The sequence below is a fragment of the Peromyscus leucopus genome, chromosome 5, assembly GCF_004664715.2.
Source record: "Peromyscus leucopus breed LL Stock chromosome 5, UCI_PerLeu_2.1, whole genome shotgun sequence".
Lineage (NCBI taxonomy): Eukaryota > Metazoa > Chordata > Mammalia > Rodentia > Cricetidae > Peromyscus > Peromyscus leucopus.
The window spans coordinates 122,460,292-122,480,291 of NC_051067.1; the positions used below are offsets into that span (position 1 = coordinate 122,460,292).

Sequence of the window (20,000 nt, forward strand, 5' to 3'; positions counted from 1 at the left end):
GAATCTTATGATATATTCTTGCGGCTCACAAGACCTGTCTCTATCTTTCTTGTTATTATTTTTTTTATTAAGAAATTGTTTATTCATTTTACATACCATCCACAGGTCCCCCTCTTTTCCCTCCTCCTGCCCTCTGTCTCTGTGTTGAAAAAAAAAATGAGATGGGGTTTCTCTCTGTAGCTCTGGCTATCTTGGAACTCACTATGTAGACTAGACTGGCCTTGAACTCACTGAGATCCATTTACCTCTGCCTTTACTGGGATTAAAGGTGTGAGCCACCAACCCCAGCCTTCACTTGAATTAAGAAAGAATTATTATAAAATCACCCAGGTGTGGTAGTGTACACCTTTAATCCTAGCACTTGGGAGGCAGAAGCAGTCTTAAACAAACAAACAAACAAACAACCTGAAACCAAAAGAGAAAAAAAGCGTTTTCCGGGTATTGGTGTTTTGCCTCAGTCTATGTCTGTGTACCATGTGTGCCCTGTGTCTGCTGAGACAGAGTATCAGATTCCCTGGGATCTTCCAACAATGGAGTCACAGAAGTTATGAGCTACCACGTGCATGCTAGAAACTAAACCCAGCTAGCTCTCTGGAAGAGCAGCCAGGTCTCCTAAATCTCTGAGGCATCTCTCCTCCTCTCCCACAATCTCTTTTAATGTTCATCTATTTGTTTTGAAGTCTTGTGTTAACATCTGAGAATTATTTGAAAATTAAAGCTGGCTAGGTGTGGTGACTCACTCATGCCTTTTTGAAAAATTAATATATTTTCCTGTTTCTTTGTATTTTGCCTACATGTATGTGTACCTGGTGCCCACAGAGGCCAGAAGAGGACATCAGATTCCTGGAACTGAAGTCACAGACAGTTGTGAGCTGCCATAGGGGTGCTGGGAATCAAACCTAGGTCCTCTGGAAGAGCAGCCAGTGCTCTTAACCACTGAACTATATCCCCAGGCTCCCCTGGCTCACACTTGAATCCAGCAAACCACTCTGGCAGAGGCAGGAGGATCTCTGTGAGTTCAAGGTCAGCCTGGTCTACATCACATAGTGAGTTCCAGGATGGCCAGGACTATGTAGACAGACCCTGTCCAAAAATAAAGAAGAAAGAAAGAAAAGAAAAGAAAACTATGTTTGGATCTTGTTTACTATCATATTTCCATTTTGTGTTCATGCAGTGTTAATTAAAAGTCATATTGTATATTGGCCGTGGGTTGTTTTTTTTTTTTGGTTTTTCGAGACAGGGTTTCTCTGTGTAGCTTTGTGCCTTTCCTGGAACTCACTTGGTAGCCCAGGCTGGCCTCGAACTCACAGAGATCCGCCTGGCTCTGCCTCCCGAGTGCTGGGACTAAAGGCGTGTGCCGCCGCCGCCGCCGCCGCCGCCGCCGCCGCCGCCACCCGGCTTTTTTTTTTTTTTTTTTTTTTTAACGACTATCTTTACTTATGTGTATGTCTACCAGAATACCTACATGTGAATGCAGGTGCACGCAAAGGCCAGGAGAGGGCGTCAGATCCCCTGAAACTGGCATTACAGATGGTTGTAGCCACCATGTGTGTGCTGGGAACAGAGCTACTACTAAACCATGTTTCCAGCATCTGCCTATAAGGTTTTCTGTGTATTTAAGTATCTGTCCCTGTGGAGATCTAGCTTTTCTGTCACCATCATAGCATAGATACAATAACACAATAATAACAATATTATAGCCATTGTAATATAATGTTTTGTTTGTTTGTTTTTGTTTTTTGAGACAGGGTTTCTCTGTGTAGCTTTGGTGCCTGTCCTGGAACACACTCTGTAGACCAGGCTGTCCTCGAACTCACAGAGATCCACCTGCCTCTGTCTCCTGAGTGATTAAAGGCGTGTACCACTCCCCCCACCCCCCAGCTAATGTAATTTTGTTATTGTTGTTGTTGTAAAATGTTTTGTAGAGAAAAATTGAAATACAGTATCACTTAAATCCCATTACAGTTAACACTTTGCTACATTTTAGTTCCCTGTTTGCTTGCAAATATATTTTTCACTTTTTTGCGTTCTGAACCACTGAAAACTTTTGGCAGACACTGATAAGTTACTCTGAAACTTTTCAGGATGCGTCTTCCAACAATAAAGCAATGAGCACAATCTTCTCTTTACATGTATTTATTTATTTTGAGACAGGCTTCACCATGCATCACAGAGCCCTGCCTGGCCTGGAATTCCCTTAGTATACTCAGGCTGGCTTCAAACTCACAGAAATCTACCTGTGTGCTGAGATAAAAGGTGCGCACCACCATGCCTCCTGCTTCTCCTTCTCCTTCTCCTTCTCCTTCTTCTTCTTCTTCCTCCTCGCCCTCTTCTTTTCTTTTGTGGCAGGATCTGGCTCTGTGGTTCAGGGTGCCCTTGAACTCATGATCTCCCTGCCTCAATCTTAGGAGTGCTGGGCTGACAGCTCAGTACCACTTCTGCATTCTAAAATTAGCAAGACACCACCCACCCACAGGGATCCATCCATATCTGAATATCTCCAGTTGTCAGAAAAGAAACAGTAAAGTAAACGCGGCTTGTTGCGCCTGCTTATATTCTAGCGCTGGGTAGGTAGGGGAACTACTTGACCTCTGGGGTTTGAGAACAGCCCAGGCAGCACAACAGGCTCCCTTCTGAGAACAAGAAAAAAAGGAAAGCTAACTCAAAGCACACGACCACCCCATCAAGGCTGACACATTATATTGACTGTTACGTGCTTTATTTTTAAATTTTCCTTTCATTATTTTATTTTCAATTATGTGTATATCTGTGCTGGTATCTGAATGTGAGTATAGGTGCCCAAGGAGACCAGAAGATGGTGGAACCCAGGGCTTTGTGTATGTGTGCTAGACAAGAACTCTGTTCACTGAGTTACATTCCCAACCTCAAAGGGTTTAACTTTTACCATAGGCTGTTCTGAGACTTATTACTCTGTACCCGAGCTGGAACGGGAGTTACAGGAGCTGCTCCATGTGGGTGCTGGGCACTGAACCTGGGTCTTCCCCAAGAGTAGTGCATTCTGTTACTTGCTGAGCTATCTGTCCAGGCCCTATATTTGTGTATGTGTGTGTCTTCTTGTTGTTGTTGGTTTTTTTTTAAGCTCATTCATTTATTTTAAAAATGTTTATTTTAGGGGCTAAGAGATGGGTTGGTGATTAAGAGCACGGGTTGCTCTTCCATAGGACCCTGGTTCAGCCTCATGGCAGCTTACAACTGCCAATAATTCTAGTTCCAGGGGATCTGATGCCTTCTTCTGAATTCTGCAGACACTGCATACACACACTGCACAGACATAAATGCAGATAAAACACCCATACACCTAACATAAAATACATAAACAATGTTTATTTTCTATTGTACCTATGTGGGTGTGGAAGTCAGAGGACAATTTTTGTGAAGTTGGTTGTCTTCTATCATGAATGTCCCAGGAATGGAACTCAGGTTGTCTGGCTTGCAACAGGTGAGCCAGCTTGTTGAGCCATGTCCATGATGTTATTATTGTTTTGTTTGTTTTTGAGACAGGGTCTTATGTAGCCTAGGATGGCCTCAAACTTGCTACATTGCTGAGGGTGATCCTCCTGCCTCTTCCTCTTCAGTTCTTGGATTGCAAAAGTGTGCCAACGCATCCAGATTATTTGGTGCTTGGGGTGGAACCCAGGGCTTCATGTATGTGTGCTAGGCAAGAACTCTGTTAACTGAGTTACATTCCCAACCTCAAAGGGTTTTACTTTTACCCTTGGCTGGCCTGAGACTAATTATTGCTCTGTACTCGAGCTTGCCCTGATCCTCCTGCCTCAGCCTCTTGAGTCTTGAGTGCTAGGATTTACAGGCAAGCACAAATTTGTTCAGCAAATACAATGTCTGTTTACTAATCATCTTTGTTTGTGGTGCCGGCATTCGAACCTACCACTCCCACTGAACTATGCCTCCAACCCCTCTTACCTGTGGGAACACACTGGTCAAGACAACTCTCTGGAAAAACCAGGTGGTGGGATGATTTTTGATAACTGTCATGACTGATTCCTCTTGTCCAACAAGCATCTACAGAGAGCCTGCTATTGTCAGGCGCTGGGCTAAGTAGGGCATATTAACAGTCAGACATAATATTCCCACAGTCCATAAAACAGTGAGCCTGGCTTTTCAGAAATGAGAAGCCAATAGTCTATGGACATTCTACCTGGACATGCCTCATCTCTGAAGCTAAGCAGTATCATGTTTGACTAATAGCCGGGTGGTGGTGGCACATGCCTTTAATCCCAGAATTTAGGAGGCAGAGCCAGGTGGATCTTTGTGAGTTTGAAGCCAGCCTGGTCTACAGAGTGAGATCCAGGAAAGGCTACACAGAGAAACCCTGTCTCGAAAAACCAAAAAAAAAAAAAAAAAAAAAAAAAAAAAAAAAAAAGGTGGGTGGGAGAAATGGGATGCCATGAAACACATTAAGTGCAGTAGAGGAGTGCGCTTGAGCTGGGCAAAATATTAAGAAATAAGACCTCGAGTTAAGATGCTTTGTTCATTCAGTCACAGGTGCAGAGACTGAGGGAAAGGGCAGTAATTTGTCTGAAGCCACACAGAATGGGGACGGTGGACCCATGAGCTGAGAGGGTGCAGTCAGGTAGAGTGCTCGGCAAGGGTTTCTTGCCTTTGTGATGAGTCAACAGCCGTCCTGCCTGTATGCACCCGTGTGTTTGTGCTATAGGTAACATCTACTGCAGAATGTGCTAGAACCTCAACACGAGTATTTATTTATTTATTTACTTGTTTATTTATTTATTTTGAGACAGGTCACCTTATATAGGTCAGTGTGGCCTGGAACTTGGTGTGTAGACTAGTCTGCAATTCATGGATGATCCTCCTGCCTCTGCTACCTATGTACTGAGATCACAGGAGAACAATCCCGATCAGCGACATCTTTTTTAAATAAATTAACTCGTTTATTTTGTGTGCGCCCTTGTGGATGTCAGAGGACAACTCAGTTTTCCCTTTCTGCCATGTGAATCCCAAGGATGGAACTCAGGTCGTCAAGGGTAAAGGAGGCAGGCTCCATTACCCGCTGAGTCATTTCACCGGCTCCTTCAACGTTTATTCCTAAGCTTTACAAACAAAAACATTCCCCTCCCCGCCAACGCCAGGCAAAGCTTGTGCAGGGAATGAAGAGTGAAGAAATGAATGAACCGTCAGAAGAGCGCGCTCCATAAGGTAAAGGAGCCGTGGGGAATCTCCAGTGGAGATTTCTCAGGGCCGACTTGACGCGGCCGCTGCGCAGCTCACGCTGGGGCTCCACGTTGCAGCCTGGGGATGCGTGGCCACCTCCATCCGCACGCCCTCGCCGGGAGCGGCCGCCCTCCACGCGCCGCGGGCGGAAGGGTCGCAGGCTGGGGCGCACGCCCACCTGTCGCGCGCAGGCGCAGAACGCCGCCTGCCCTCCCGCGGCGCGGTCAGTGCGCAGGCGCCGCGGCCGATGCGAGTGTGCCTGTGCGGCGAGAAGATGGCGGCGACGGGGGACGCGGCGTGAGGAGCCGGAGCAGCGCCGAGCCTCATTGAGACGGGCCGCCATGGCCCTCCACAATCCGCAGGTAGCGCGGGCCGCGTCCAGGGCGGGAGGTCTGGGCCTCGGAAAGGCCTCGGGGCGGCGAGCGCGAGGTGCGCGGCGAGCCGGCGGTGGGGAGGCGCCGGCACGCTGCCGGCCTAGGCCCGCGCCGCGCCCCTTAGCGCCGCGCGCCCCAGCGCTCGAGGCCGTCCGAACTGCCCCGAGAGCGCCCGAGCCACCCCGAGAGCGCCCGAGGCCGCGGGGAAGGCCTCCGCGTGCCCCGCCGACAGCCGCGGAGTCCCGGGCGACGGTCTGGCCCAAGCGGCTCAGGTGGCTGCCTGGTGCGCTACGCGGCGCGAGGACCCGGCCCTCGCCTCCCGGATTCTGTTGCAAAGAAAACTGGGAACCACTGGGGTGGCGCACTGTCTCGCCCGGGCCTGATGACACCTTTTGCATGGAGCCTGCTGCGCCTTGCTCTCTGTGCGGGAGCTGCTCCCTCAGATCCCCCTGATAAGACGCACTTCGGAGAAATGAGCAGGCGGCACGTGGTGCTGCTTCTCAGGGCTGCTTTGGGCCCGGCGTTTGTTGAGGTCTCAGACCTAGGCTAGAAATTGTCTCCTTTTATAATCATCTTTGAGTGATTTTTTTTTTTCTGCCAGACTGAGAAATAGAGTGACTTTTGGGATACTGATGGGGAGTCAAATCTCAACCTTTCCAAGGCTAGTGGATGGGTCTGTATACAGGCAGGCGAGGTCGATCTGGTTAGACCCCTTTTGAAACACGATTGTCTTTTTATTTGGGGGGGGGGGGGCTGCAGGGTCTCCGTCTGTAGTCCAGGCTGGTCTTTAACGAGATTCTTCTGCCTCAGCCTGGTGGGGTTGCAGACACGAGTCACCACGTGCTTTTGGAAGGTTATTTTAATAACGGTTTCAATGAAGGTATGATGTGGGATTTGAACCTCGAAACCTTTTAAAATGAAAGGTTAGACCCTCGGAGAAACTGCATTTCTGTTAAATATGTGGTGTTTCCTAGATCAAACCAGAACTTTGCCTGTTTGACCTTTTCCCTCCTTTTGTAAATTTACCTTTGTATTTGGTGTCGTTCTTTTCAATAGAAAGGGAATTCGCAATTGTTGGATAAAATTTTTTGGCAAATATGCCATTCAGAGTTTTTATTAGTTTTTAAGCTGTAGACAGATCTTCACTACACAGCCCTTGACTGACTTGAATTTCACTCAACTGCCTGCCTCTGCCTCCAAGGTCCTGGAGGTTCTGGCATTCCTGGCCACACCTGGCTCTATTCCGACCTTAAATCCCCTCCCCAAAACCCCCAGACAGGCTTTCTCTGTGTAGTTTTGGAGCCTGTCCTGGAACTCTGTAGCCGAGGCTTGCCTTGAACTCACAGCGATCTGCCTGGCTCTGCCTCCCGAGTGCTGGCATTAAAGGCGTGTGCCACCACCGCCTGGCCAAAAAAAATTTTTTTAAATTTTGTGTGAATGAATGTGCCTTTCTGGTGCCAATTGCAATGAGAAAGAGGACTTTGGAGCTCCTGGAACTGGTATTAGAATGGTTGTTAGCCTCTGTGTGTGAGTGCTGGGAATGGAACCTGAGTCCTCTGCTAGAGCAACTAACGGCTTTAAACCCTGGAGTCATCTGTCCAGCCTCTCCTCAGAGGTTTTAAGAAATTTCAGCCTCACCGGGCGGTGGTGGCGCACGCCTTTAATCCCAGCACTCGGGAGGCAGAGCCAGGCGGATCTCTGTGAGTTCGAGGCCAGCCTGGGCTACCAAGTGAGTTCCAGGAAAAGGCGCAAAGCTACACAGAGAAACCCTGTCTCGAAAAACCAAAAAAGAAAAAAAGAAAAAGAAATTTCAGCCTCTTGCTCAACTCAGATACACACCCCTTTAGTCTCAGCACTAGGGTGGTAGACGCAGGCAGAGCTCTGTGAGTTCAAGGCCAGCCTGTTCTACATAGTGTGTGTCCAGGACATCGAGGGCTACATAGTGAGACCTTGTCTCCAAACAAACAAACAAACAAACAAAAAGTCCTGGTTGACTGCCTTGTTTTTTACTTTTGGAATTAGCCTGTAGGGTTCATTCTGAACTTAGCTATAATATAATGCTTTTTTGGATTTTGAGATGAACTGAACATGTTTAAGCATAATTCACTTTTTCGGTCACCAGTCCAATGTCAAGTTGATGGAAGTGCCAGTGGTGTTTTGTAAACTTGGAATTTGTCTTGGGTTCATTGTCCTGGCATTTAGTTTTGCAGGACAGCATATGCACATCTTCAGGAGTCAGACTGGCAGATCTCCCTAAACATAATGTTAGCAGTGCCTTGGGTCGTCTAGTGGCAGAGAGGGGAAAAGGTGATAGTTTGAGTCCTGTTTTAGTTGTAAAAGAATAGTAGAGGAATAGTTGTGTAAGGTTGAGCACGCCTGTAACCCCAGGATGGTAGAAGTGGAGGCAGGAGGATCAGGCGTACAAGGTCAACCTTGGGTTACTTAGCAAGTTTCAGGCCAGCTGAGCTATGAAAGTCCTCTCTCTCTCTCTCTCTCTCTCTCTCTCTCTCTCTCTCTCTCTCTCTCTCTCTCACACACACACACACACACACACACACACACACACAAAACCAAAACAAAACAGGATTTCACTCTTCGATCTGTCTTGTTCTGAGTATTTTAACAATTAATTAAATTAGCCGGGCGGTGGTGGCGCACGCCTTTAATCCCAGCACTCGGGAGGCAGAGCCAGGCGGATCTCTGTGAGTTCAAGGCCAGCCTGGGCTACCAAGTGAGTTCCAGGAAAGGCGCAAAGCTACACAGAGAAACCCTGTCTCGAAAAACAAAACAAAACAAAACAAAAAAAAAAACAATTAATTAAATTAGTTCATTCATGAAATACTGGCAGTTTACCATGTGCTGGCCTCCATGATATGTAAACTGGGTGGTTTTTGTTTAGATGTTTTTGGAGTCACTATATAGTCCAGGTTAGCCTTAGACACTCAGTTTTCCTGCCCCAGCTTCTCAGGGACTGGGATTTTAGCGGGGAGCCTCCATATTCTAATACTCTAGGTTTTTGGTGAAGAAGCTTCCACAGGTTCAGTTAAGGGTCAGTTTTCAGTGGATTTGCAGTTGTTACAGGTTAACTCTTTCATATAGATTGTAGCCATGTTTTGAACATTGGAAACATTGCAGGATGTGTTCCTGTTCCCCAGCTGAACCAGTTCAGAGGAGGAGCTCTCACCTGGAGGAGGAAGTGAATCTGGCATGCATGCTGTCAGAACTGGCTCAGTGAGCTGAGGGGATTAAGTTGAAGCTACCAATATGCTTTGTTTTGGAAGAAAAGTCCATGTTGATTCCAGTGTTGTTTCTGTACCCAGGCTGGTGAGCTTGCTGTTGGTTTCTGTTCTCCTTTACACAGACCCCCACATCTTTCATGTTGGAATTTCTTGGATGTAGTTTATAGCACATGGCAGAATGTTAAACTGTCATGGATGTCATTTGTAACTGATGGCTAGATTAGGGTAATTTTTAAAAGGATATTTTTACTTTTTTTAAATACAATGTTGCATTATGTAGCCCATAATCCTCTGGAACTCATTATGTAGCAGTGGTAGTCGCAGACTTCAGACTTGTAGAACTCCTACTTCAGTCTCCTGAGCTACCTCCTTGGCTATGAGATCAGAATCAGAATCTTACAGGGCGTATGCAACTGAAATAAATAACAGTTTTGAAGTGATCACAGAGTATTTGAGGAACTTTTTTTTGTATAACATCAGTAAACATATCAGTCAATCTTGAGACTGTGTATGCAGTGAGAAGTCCAGGAGCTGGTAGTCTGTTGAGTGCATATTGCTATGTTTAGGGCCTCACCCTCTTGTCCTTTCAGTTCACTCTGTTGGGAACTCAGCACAGAAAGTCAGTGGATGGTAAGTGTGCAGACTGCATTCTGGATTCTTCTCTAGGGCTAACATTAGGATAAGTATTTCAGTTTATGTTATGTGGAAGTAGAATGATTTGAACAGTGGCGCACACAGGAAAATTGAAAGGAGAAAGATGCCATAATTTGATAACTGCCTCCTGCAGGCTAGATTGTCAAGAATGGGGAACAATTGTTACTTCACTTGGATGAGGTACAATCCAAGTGAATTTTTAGTTTTGCAAATTATAGGTGTGTAAGTACTTCTGAGCAATGAGTCAAGTTTTCAAGGTATACTAGATGTGACTGGGGAACACTTCTCACTGATAACTTACCAAAGTATGGGAAATGGTTAGCAGAGCTTGCTTTTCAATTTATAATTAGGCTAGTGCATTGCAGTCAACTGGTACACATGAAGAATCACTGTTGCAGAGCAGACACATGCGTCTGCAGTGGAATTTGCTGGCCATGGGATGTTGGATTAGTGTCATTTGTCTCTTAGTGCCACTTCAGCAGGGTACTATTCATTTCTAAGACTTGCATGTGCTTGGACTGCAGTTTTTCTTTCTGTGGAAGTGATCTCCTAAAAGGCCTTGTGTGACCATCCTGTCGCGACAGGCTGGATTAAGAACTAGCTTAATGTTGGGGATTGGAGAGATGGCTCTGTGGTTAAGAGCATTTCTTGCTCTTGCAGAGGACCTGGGTTTAATCTTGAATGGTGGCTCACAGTGTTGCCTGTAACTCCAGTCCCTGGATATTTGACACCCTTTTCTGGCATTCTCAGGCACTGAATGCACACAATATCCAGACATACATGCAAGCAAAACACCCATATTCATAAAATTGAAAAAAAAAAAAAGTAAATGGATAAAGCTTGGTGGTGCACAAGTTACCCCAGGACATGGGGGCTGAGCATGGTTGGGAATTTGAAGCCAGTATAGGCTACATAGCAAAAAAAAAAAAAAAAAAAAGAATGAACATAAATTGGAACATAAAGGTAGCCCACATGGCATGTTTGTTTGTTTCAAAGATCAGAAAATGTATGATTTATAGTAAATCTGAGTGTGGCTCTTCAGATTATAGATGTTCATGAGCTGGTTATTTTCTTAGTATTGAGAAACTCTTTGGCAGTGATCCAGTTTTCATTGGAAGACCTAGAAAATCAGAAGCTGCCCACTCCTGTTCCTCCCATCTCAACACCTATTGTTATCTCAATTACTCTGTCCTGGGTACAGGGCAGGTGAGCTGTTGGGATAGAAGAGGAATTTTGGACTGGTATCAGAAGACTCCAGGACCTCTTCCTGGAACTTCTCTTTCATGCTCACAGGAGAGTTGAGAGGATATACAGAACACATGGGAACGGGGCTGCTCCCTGTGTGTGGGTGCATGCCCATGTGCATGTGGAGACCAGACACCTGGGTGCTTCTCTACCTTAGTGCCCTGAGGCAGGGTCTCTTACTGAAGCCAAAGCTTTTGTCCCAGCTAGTCTGGCTGGTAAGCTAGCTAACTAGCAGGCTCTGGGATCTGCTTGTCTCCCCAGTGCTGGAGTTGACTTTTTAGGGTTCTTAGGACCCTGTTTTAGGAGGCTGTGTCTGTATGCTTCTTTGCTGGCAGGCATCTTGAGGACCATCTTCTAGTCTACTCTGATCTAAGAGTCTCACAAGCAGTGACTTAAATGAAAGCCTTACCTTCATTCATTTGGTGCCTAGTTAACAGCAGCTGCACCTTTGCTCTTTATGAAGAAATGGCCCTTTTTTAAAATAATTTTAATTTTTTTTTTTACATTACAGATCTGTGTATGTGGGAGTATGTGCACATGTGTGCAGGTGCTTGTGCAGACCAGAAGAAAGCTATAGGTGATTGATTGTGAGCCATCCATTGTGGGTGCTGACACTGAATTTGTTCCTTTGCAAGAGCAGAGATCCACATGGGCATGCATACCCACACATTCATGTGCATGTACCACATACTTGACTGCTGAGTCAGCTCTCCAGCCCCAGCTCCTTTAAAATAATTCTTCTGTATTTCTCTGTGTTGATGCACATGTGGAGGTTATAGGGTAATTTGTGGAGTCATTTCCCTCCACTATGTGGGTTATGAGGATGGAACACAAGTCATCAGGCTTTACCTGCTGAGACATTTTGCTAGGCTCAAAATGTGTTTTCAAGCCGGGCGATGTTGGCACACGCCTTTAATCTCAGCACTCGGGAGGCAGAGCCAGGTGGATCTCTGTGAGTTTGAGGCCAGCCTGGGCTACCAGGTGAGTTCCAGGAAAGGCGCAAAGCTACACAGAGAAACCCTGTCTCAAAAAAAAAAAGTGTTTTCAAACTTTGCCAGGCAGTGGTGGCAAACACCTTTTTTTAATCCTAGCTCTCAGGAGGCAGAGTCAGGTGGATCTCTTTGAGTATGAGGCCAGTCTGGTCTACAGAGAGTTCCAGGACAGCTAGGGCTACACAGATAAACCCTGTCTCAAAAACAAAAATTTTTTTGTGTGTGTGCATACATATTAGTAGGCCCTTGCTTCTTTTTTCTGGCAAAGTGTGTATGTGTGAGTGAGTGAGAGAGAGACAGACAGCTAAGGCTGCCTTCAGACTTGCTATTTAGCCACATAGTCAAGGATGACATTTGAACCTCATATTTCTACCTCCCCAGTGCTGGGGGGTGAGAGGTCACAGGAGTGTGCTACCAGTGCCGGTTTATGTGATGCTGAGGATCCAAAAGATTTACTGTGACATATCCATTGTGACGATATACCCTGAATCCTTAATTGGGTGTTTTGGCTGGGTGGGACATGGTTGATACAGCTGTGTTCACAGAGACAGAATTTGGAAGACTGAGGTCTTGCTGTGTCACATCTGCTGGCTGGGAACTTGTAGCAATCATGTCTTGGTCTACTGAGTGTTGTGATTAGAGATGTATGTACACTATGCCCTGCAAAATTCATTTTTATGTCTTAAAATACAGAGTAAGGCTGAAGTAATATGAATTACATTTTGCAAGGTGTGGACCTTGTCATCTAGACTGCCAAAGAGCACTTAATGGAATCTATTAGAAAACTTGCAATCACCTTTCTTCATAAAGGGTCCGAGGATACACCGCTGGGGCTCTCACACTAACACAGTGTGCCCTTGTTGGGATGGAAGCTGTCCACCTTGACACCATTGCTTTTATCTAAGTGTTGTCAGGACCCATTCGCTTATGAATTTATTGGAATTCTAGCAACTGTCAAGATGCTTTCTAGCATTTCTTACTTTTTGCCTTTTGCCTTTATTAGGCAGCTTATCAGAAATATAAAGCCAGGTCATCTTTTATATGTGTGATGTGATGTGTGTGTGGAAACCAGAGGACAGCTCTGTAGGTTCAGTTCTTTCCTTCCACTTTTGTGTGGGTTCTAGAGATGGAATTCAACCATATGTGGGTTTCAGAGGTGGATCCCAAGTCTTGGCTTGTATAGCAGCTGCCTTTCCCTGCCGAGCCATCTTGCTGGCCCAGGACTTAATATTAAAATAAAATACATGCTTCTGCCTTCTTTACCTTCCACTAATTGTATACAAGGCCAAGATGCAAAAAGATGCAACGTCTTTTCCTTATGATAGACCCATCAAAGCTGTGGGGTAAGCAGGAGAGTTTGAAAATGAAGCTTAATTCCAGGTTCTGTGATTTCTGTCCAGTCTGTTTCATGTATATGAGCATTTTCCTGCATGGGTTTGTGGACCTCTGGAGGCCAGAAAAACCATATTGGATCCCCTGGAACTGGAGTTGGACAGATATGGCTATGAGCCATCATGTGGGTCCTGGAATCTTGGGTCCTTTGCTGGAGCAGCTGGTCCCTTTAACCACTGAGCCATGACCCCCACCCCTTTTTAAAAATAATTTATTTTATGTGGATTGGTATTTTGCCTGAATGTATGTCTATGTGAGGATCTTGGGATACCCTGGAACTGGAGTTATAGACAGGTGTGATCTGTCATGTGGGTACTGGGAATCAGACCCAGGTCCTCTAGAAGAGCACCTAGTGTTATTAACCACTGAGCCATCTTCCCAGTCCCGTTCCCCCCGTTCCCCCCCATGCCTGTAGATGAACAGTCTTATTAAATAAGAAACACAGAGCCAAATGCAGAGTTAAAAGCCCAAGAGGTCACAGCAGTAGCTGAGAGCCGAGACTTCTTACCCTTCCTGCTGCTGCTGTCCTTCCCCTCAGCAAGAGACCTACTTTCTGTGTATCTGTCTTTTTATTGACTTTATGTTCTGCCTTCTCATTGGTTGTAAACCCAACCACATGACCTCGTCACTGCCTGTCTATTCAGACCTCCAGGTCTTCTATGGTTGGTATTGAGATTAAAGGCGTGTGTCTCCATGCTGGCTGTATCCTTGAACACACAAAGATCTGTCATGTGATCTGGATTAAAGGTGTGCTGCACCACCACCACCACCACCACCACCACCACCACCACCACCACCACCACCATCACCACCACCACCACCACCACCACCACCACCACCACCACCACCACCACCACCTGGCTTCTGCTATGGCTTGCTATTAGCTCTGACCCCCCAGGCAACTTTATTTATTAGCATACAAATAAAATCACATTTCAGTACAAATAAAATATCACCATACACGCCCCCTTCTAACCTTAGCTATTATACAAAGAAACCCTGTGTCAACCTCCCCCCATTGAAATTTTAAATGTTTTTTTTTTTTTTTTTTTTTTTTTTTTTGTGATGGAGCAAGTGTTGTACCCCTGAACTAAGCTATCTTGACATACTTAAACTTTTTTTTTTTGTTTTTTGAGATAGGATTTTCTGTAGCCCTGGCTGCCCTGGAACTCTAGACCAGGCTGACCTCAAACTTAGAGGTCTGCCTGCTTCTCTTGAGTGCTGGGATTAAAGGCGTGCACCACCACTGCCTGGCTGACTTTTTTTTTTTTAAAGCGTAGTTTTTAGAATCACAACAAAACTGAGATGATAAAGACATCTATCTCCCACATAACCCTTCTTTTGGTATTTTAAGTAGTGTTTTCCTTTAGGTGGCTGCCAAGGCCATCTCTATTTAAGACCCAAATTAGGCTTCCTGGGTAGGTGTGATCATTTGGTAGAAAGGAGTATACAGCACAACACGAGCTTTGAAGGTGTATTGCAGCAGCTGGGCACTGAGGTTTATGTGGTCCTATGTGGGTCTATATGGCCCGTGTCAGCTGTTACACACTGTTATCACTATTCCACACACACCACAGAAGAGAGGCAGGGCTCTAGGTCAGGAGGCCGATAAGTCAGTGGTTCAGGAGACTTAAAAGCAGGTCTTTGGCCTTCTAGGCTGTATTTTCCTACTTTGTAGAATTGCTTTTATAGAGGACACTAGGCCAGGGCCTGCTGTCCACAGAGGGACTTTTACAGTGATTCTCAAATGAAAGGTAGGATGAAGGAATGGATGAGATAAAGTGGGGCATGCTTGCAGGTGTGCTAGTTAATGTGTGGGTTACACTTTGATAACAGCCCTTTCAGATTTTACTTTTACTTATAAAACAAAGATGCCTTTTGTGAGCTACTTAACCCCTGCAAGGAATAGGGGACATTTAAAGTAAAAGATACAAGTTTTCTTCACTGAGCCTTGATCTTCAGTTTGTTTGTCTTTTCTGTGTTTTTGGTTAGACCTTTTTGTTTTGTTTAAGGGACAGTCTTTCTGAGTTGGTAGTCTGGGCAACTCACTGGATTTAGAATGCTCTTTGTTGCCCAACTACTGGGGTCAGGGACTGGAGCTGCCACACTGTGTGTGTATTTTAAAGGCAGGGTCTCTATAGTCTGTATCTTACCCCACCTCCCCATCCTGGGGCCACACCTTACGATTGTAGTGTGCCATATGCTGGAACAATTTAGAAACTATTCTGAAAACATTCAGCACATTTTGTGTATGGATGGTGTACTACACATGTGCCTGGTGCCCACAGAGGCAAGAGAGGGCATACCTTGGAACTGGAGTTACAGATGATTGTGAACCACCATGTGGGTGCTGGAATTGAAGCTGGGTCTTCCAGAAAAGTAGCCAGTGATCTTCACAGCTAAGCCACCTCTTCAGCCCCACATTACACTCTTAACTGTAGTCTCATGCTCTAGCTTGATACTGTAAAAAGAGGTGATTCTCAGTTAGGTTCTTGTTGGTCCATTACCTCTACTAGGGGGACTAAGGACAGACCATTCTTTGGAGAGAGTGGTAGGTTATCTGTCTGAGTGGCTAGAGAGGAAACTGCTAATTAACCTGATATGTTTCTTTTCCTTTTTCTTTTAAACATATTTCCTTTTATTTTTACTTTATATGTATGGGTCTTTTTGCTTGCATGTATGTGTATCACCAAAGAGGGTGATACCATGGGACTGAGTTACCATGTGGGTGGTGGTGAGCCGCCATGTGGGTCCTGGCAATCAAACCCCACCAGTACTTTGGAAGAGCAGCCATTGTTCTTAACTGCTCCAGCCCTTTAACTTGAAGTATTTTCTGTCTTCTCCACTGTCATCTCTTCTTCCCTTTATCAGTGTGCTGCAGAGGCTAGATAAATAAAACATTCCATCCAGGCAGTGGTGGTGCACGCCTTTAATCCCAGCACTCGGGAGGCAGAGCCAAGCTGATCTCTGTGAGTTCAAGGCCAGCCTGGTCTGCAAAGCGAGTTTCAGGAAAGGCTCAAAGCTACACAGTTCTAGAAACCCTGTCTAGAAAAAACAAAAACAAATAAACAAACCATTCCTTACCCTCTAACTTTGACTTTTTTCTAGACCAGCACATTTACTTCTGACTCTAATAAAATGCAAAACTAGCACTTCTGTAGTAGTTTGTGAGTTTCCTCTCCCCTCCCCTCCACTATATAGCTCTGGCTCTCCTAGAACTCACTGTGTAGACTAGGCTGGCTGTGAACTCAGAGATGCAAAACCAGTGGCGATGGAGCATGCATTTAAGTCCAGCAGGCCAGCCTGGTCTACAGATTGAGTTCCAGGACAGCCAGGGCTATATAGTGGAGGGGAGGGGAAAGGAAACTCACAAACAGGGCAGAGAAACCCTATCTCAAAAAACAACAACAAAAAACAAAACAAAACAAAAAACCTCACACCTCACAGAAATGCATTTGCCTCTGCCTCATGTGCTCGGATTAAAGGCTTGTGCCACCATGCCCCGTCACAAACTAAGTTTTAATGCCTCCAGTCTAGGGTAGGTGTGAATGTCAATAAAAACACAGCCTTGTCCCTTCAGTGCTAGTGTTCACTTAGCAGTAGGTGGAACTGTGGCCCTGAGGAACCTGCAGTCTTGCCACTGTCTTCAGAGCAGGAATCTTAGTCTTATTTGTGAGTTTTTTATGTAACTAATATCCTTCACCAAACATTTACCCAGCTTTTGTTTTCTCTCCTCTGCCTTTGTTGGGGTTCATTTGTTATAATCATAGATGTCCCCTGAAGCCTCCCCTTCCCCCTTGCCTTCCCACTAGGTTCCTTGTTTCCTAGTTTCCCTTCTTCTTCCTTCACATCCTTGGTTCATATATCTCTAATGCCAAGGATCCATGGATGAGCGAGAACATGGGATGTTTCTGAGACTGGCTTTATATGATCTCCAGCAGTGTCCATTTTTCTGCAAATGACATAGATTTGTTCTTCCTTGGGCCGAAGGATGTCTGTTGTGTGTGTATATATTTTCTCTGTTCCTTCTGTGTTGGACACCTAAGTTTTTTTAGGCAGGAACTCTAGTAGCCCAGGTGGCTTTGAACTGTGCCTGAGAATGACCTTGTCCTCCCTCCACTTCTGTAGTGCTGGGAATACGGGTGTGGGTAGCCATGTCCTGTTCAATAGTGCTGAGGATGGAACCCAGGGCTTCCTGCATCTTATACAAGTGGGAATTCATCAGAGCAAGGGGTGGGAGAGCTGTTTGTTTGAGGGACAAAAGCAGAAGAGGTTTCTGAGACACAAGGCTGGGTGTGTAGGTACATGGACAGCTCATTACACCAAGCTAATTTCTGTCTATCCACAGTTAGAAGTGGTTTTATTCCCTGGTTTACAACTGTCTACTACAATTAATAGTGAACCTTCCTTTTGCTTTGAAATGCACCTTTGACTAAGATAATCAGTGGTCACTCAAATAGTTTAGTGGAATTGGAGACAGTTCTCTGTAGCGGAGTACAAGGTAACACTCCTTTATATTAGGGCCATGGAGTTACACAGGCATAGCTCAACAGGGCTTCATCTAGAAGGTAAATGCCTGTTAGGGTATGTGCTTGGATTCAGTAAGTCTGGCTTGGGCCACAGGGCTGCATACGTTTTTGGGTGATGCCAACACTGCTGGCCTATGAGTGTATCCTTGAGTAGCTGTGGTCAGGTAGAACTCTGGGAACAATAGAGGGTCTGCACAGTTCTTGAAATCATATGCCAAATGTTGTGTGTATGTGTATTCTTCAGGTAGTGGACCTGATATCTGTATATTCTGGTGAGTGGGAACCATGGTTCAGTCACTGAAGTGTACTGGCCATGCAGGCATAAGGGCCCATGGTCAGTCCCCAGCAGCTAAGTACAAAAAAGCTGGATGGAGGGCTGGAGAGGTGGCTCAGAGGTTAAGAGCACTGGTTGCTCTTCCAGAGGTCATGAGTTCAATTCCCAGCAACCACATGGTGGCTCACAACCATCTATAATGAGATCTGGTGCCCTCTTCTGGAGTGCAGGCATACACGTAGGCAGAACACTGGATACATAATAAATACATCTTAAAAAAAAAAAAAAAAAGCTGGATGTAGCAGCAATTGCCTGTAATCTCAGCTCTTGGGTGGGAGGTGGACAGGAAGCTCACTGGCCATCCAGTCTAGCCAGAACAGCAAGCTATTAAGTTCAGTGAGAGTCTCTGTCTCAAAAAGTAAGGAGTAGAAGGATAGAAGAAGACAGTCCAATGTCAACCTCTGGCCTGTACACACACAAGAACTTGTGTACACACGGAAGACAAAACACAAATAACAACAAAAGTACGTGTTCCCCATTTTTTTTTTTTAATGTCTTTGGAGCCAACAGAGTAGGTGATAAATTGTTCAGGTCCATCATCCATCTGCCAACACTTGAGTCTGTTAAGGGGCCGGACATTTTGGTTAGTAAGAGGCTGCCAGCTAATCTGCTATGTCTAGATAACAAGTGAGATTATGAGAGCTGAAATGGATTGTAACCATTGGATTGAAAATAAGAGGAATTAGTTCTCTCTCTCTCTCTCTCTCTCTCTCTCTCTCCCTCTCTCTCTCCCTCCCCCCTCCCTCCCTCCCTCCCTCCTTTCTTTCGTTTTGAGACAGGGTTTTTCTGTGTAGCTTTGTGCCTTTTTCCTGAAACTCACTCTGTAGACCAGGCCGGCCTCAAACTCACAGAGATTCGCCTGCCTCTGCCTCCCGAGTGCTGGGATTAAAGGTGTGCGCCGCCGCCACTACCCGGTCTCCTTTTTCTTTCTTAATTAATTGGGAATCACTACCTTTTGGTTTGTTTTTAAAAATTGTGGACAAGAAGTGAAATTTCTTAAGATTCTTAAGATTTTAAAGAGTCTTAGTTAATGTTTTTTCTGTGTCTTCTCTGTTTCTGTGTTAAGATACCATGGTCAAGGTGACTTATAAAAGAAAACATTTATTGGGGCTTATGGTTCCAGAGGGTTAGAGTTTATGATCATCTTGTCAAGGAGCAGGCAGGCAGGCAGGCAGGCAGGCATGGTGCTGGGGCAGTAGCTAGGAGAGACTTAACAGGTGCGAGGCAGAGGAAAAGGGAGAGCAAGGGAAGGAGGGAGGGAGGGAGAGAGAGTGAGAGTGTTGGTTGATTACTGGGAATGGTGTGGGCTTTTGAAACCTGCAAGCCCACCCCCAGTGACACAAATTGTAATTCTACCAACTGGGGACTAAGGACTCCAATATATGAGACTATGGGGGCCACTCTGTTTCAAACTCCCACTGCCTGCATGTATGTGCATACATTGCATGCATGCCCAGTGCTTGTGAAGGCCAGAAGAGGATGCTGGATTCCTTGGAACTGGTGTTATGGATGGATGGATGGTTGGTTGTGAGCCACCTTGTGTAAGCTCTGAGAACTGAACTCCAGCAATGCTCTTCACTGCTGAACCATCTCTTCAGCCCCTTTGTTGTCATTATTAGAAACAGGGTCTCTACATAGTTCTGGTTGTCCTGTAACTCTGTAGTTAGTCTAGGTTAGCCCCAAACTCAGAAATTTGCCTGCCTCTGCCTCTTGAGCACTGAGAATAAAGGCATTATTTTTTTAATTAATTAATGATAGGGTCTCACACTGTTGGCCCAGGCTGGCCTTAAACTCAATTATATAGTCCAAGCTGGCCTGAAACTTGGCAATCCTTTTACCTTACTCTCCTACAAGTAGGGTAAAGGACATGAGCCAGTCAGTATACCTGGCTTTAAAAGTGATTTATTTTTTTCTTTGCTAATGATTGTTATGGCTCAAAGATTCCGTCTGTCAGTCCATCCATTCATTGAATAAACGGGCCATATAACTACACAAAGAAATAACTCCTTACCTTCATGTTTTCCCCATTC

At 45.5% G+C, this 20,000-nt stretch overlaps 1 protein-coding gene across 2 annotated transcripts in view; it reads left to right on the forward strand.

Annotated features, from left to right (window-relative positions):
- Window positions 1-5,018: 5,018 nt before the first annotated feature.
- Usp10 (ubiquitin specific peptidase 10) overlaps window positions 5,019-20,000 on the forward strand; it is a 60,365-nt gene continuing 45,383 nt past the window's right edge. For both annotated transcript variants that reach the window (XM_028880785.1, XM_028880786.1), the window contains exon 1: window positions 5,019-5,573. In XM_028880785.1, the coding sequence (XP_028736618.1) occupies window positions 5,553-5,573 (21 nt within the window). In that variant the 5' untranslated portion in view covers window positions 5,019-5,552. The remainder of the gene's footprint in view (window positions 5,574-20,000) is intronic.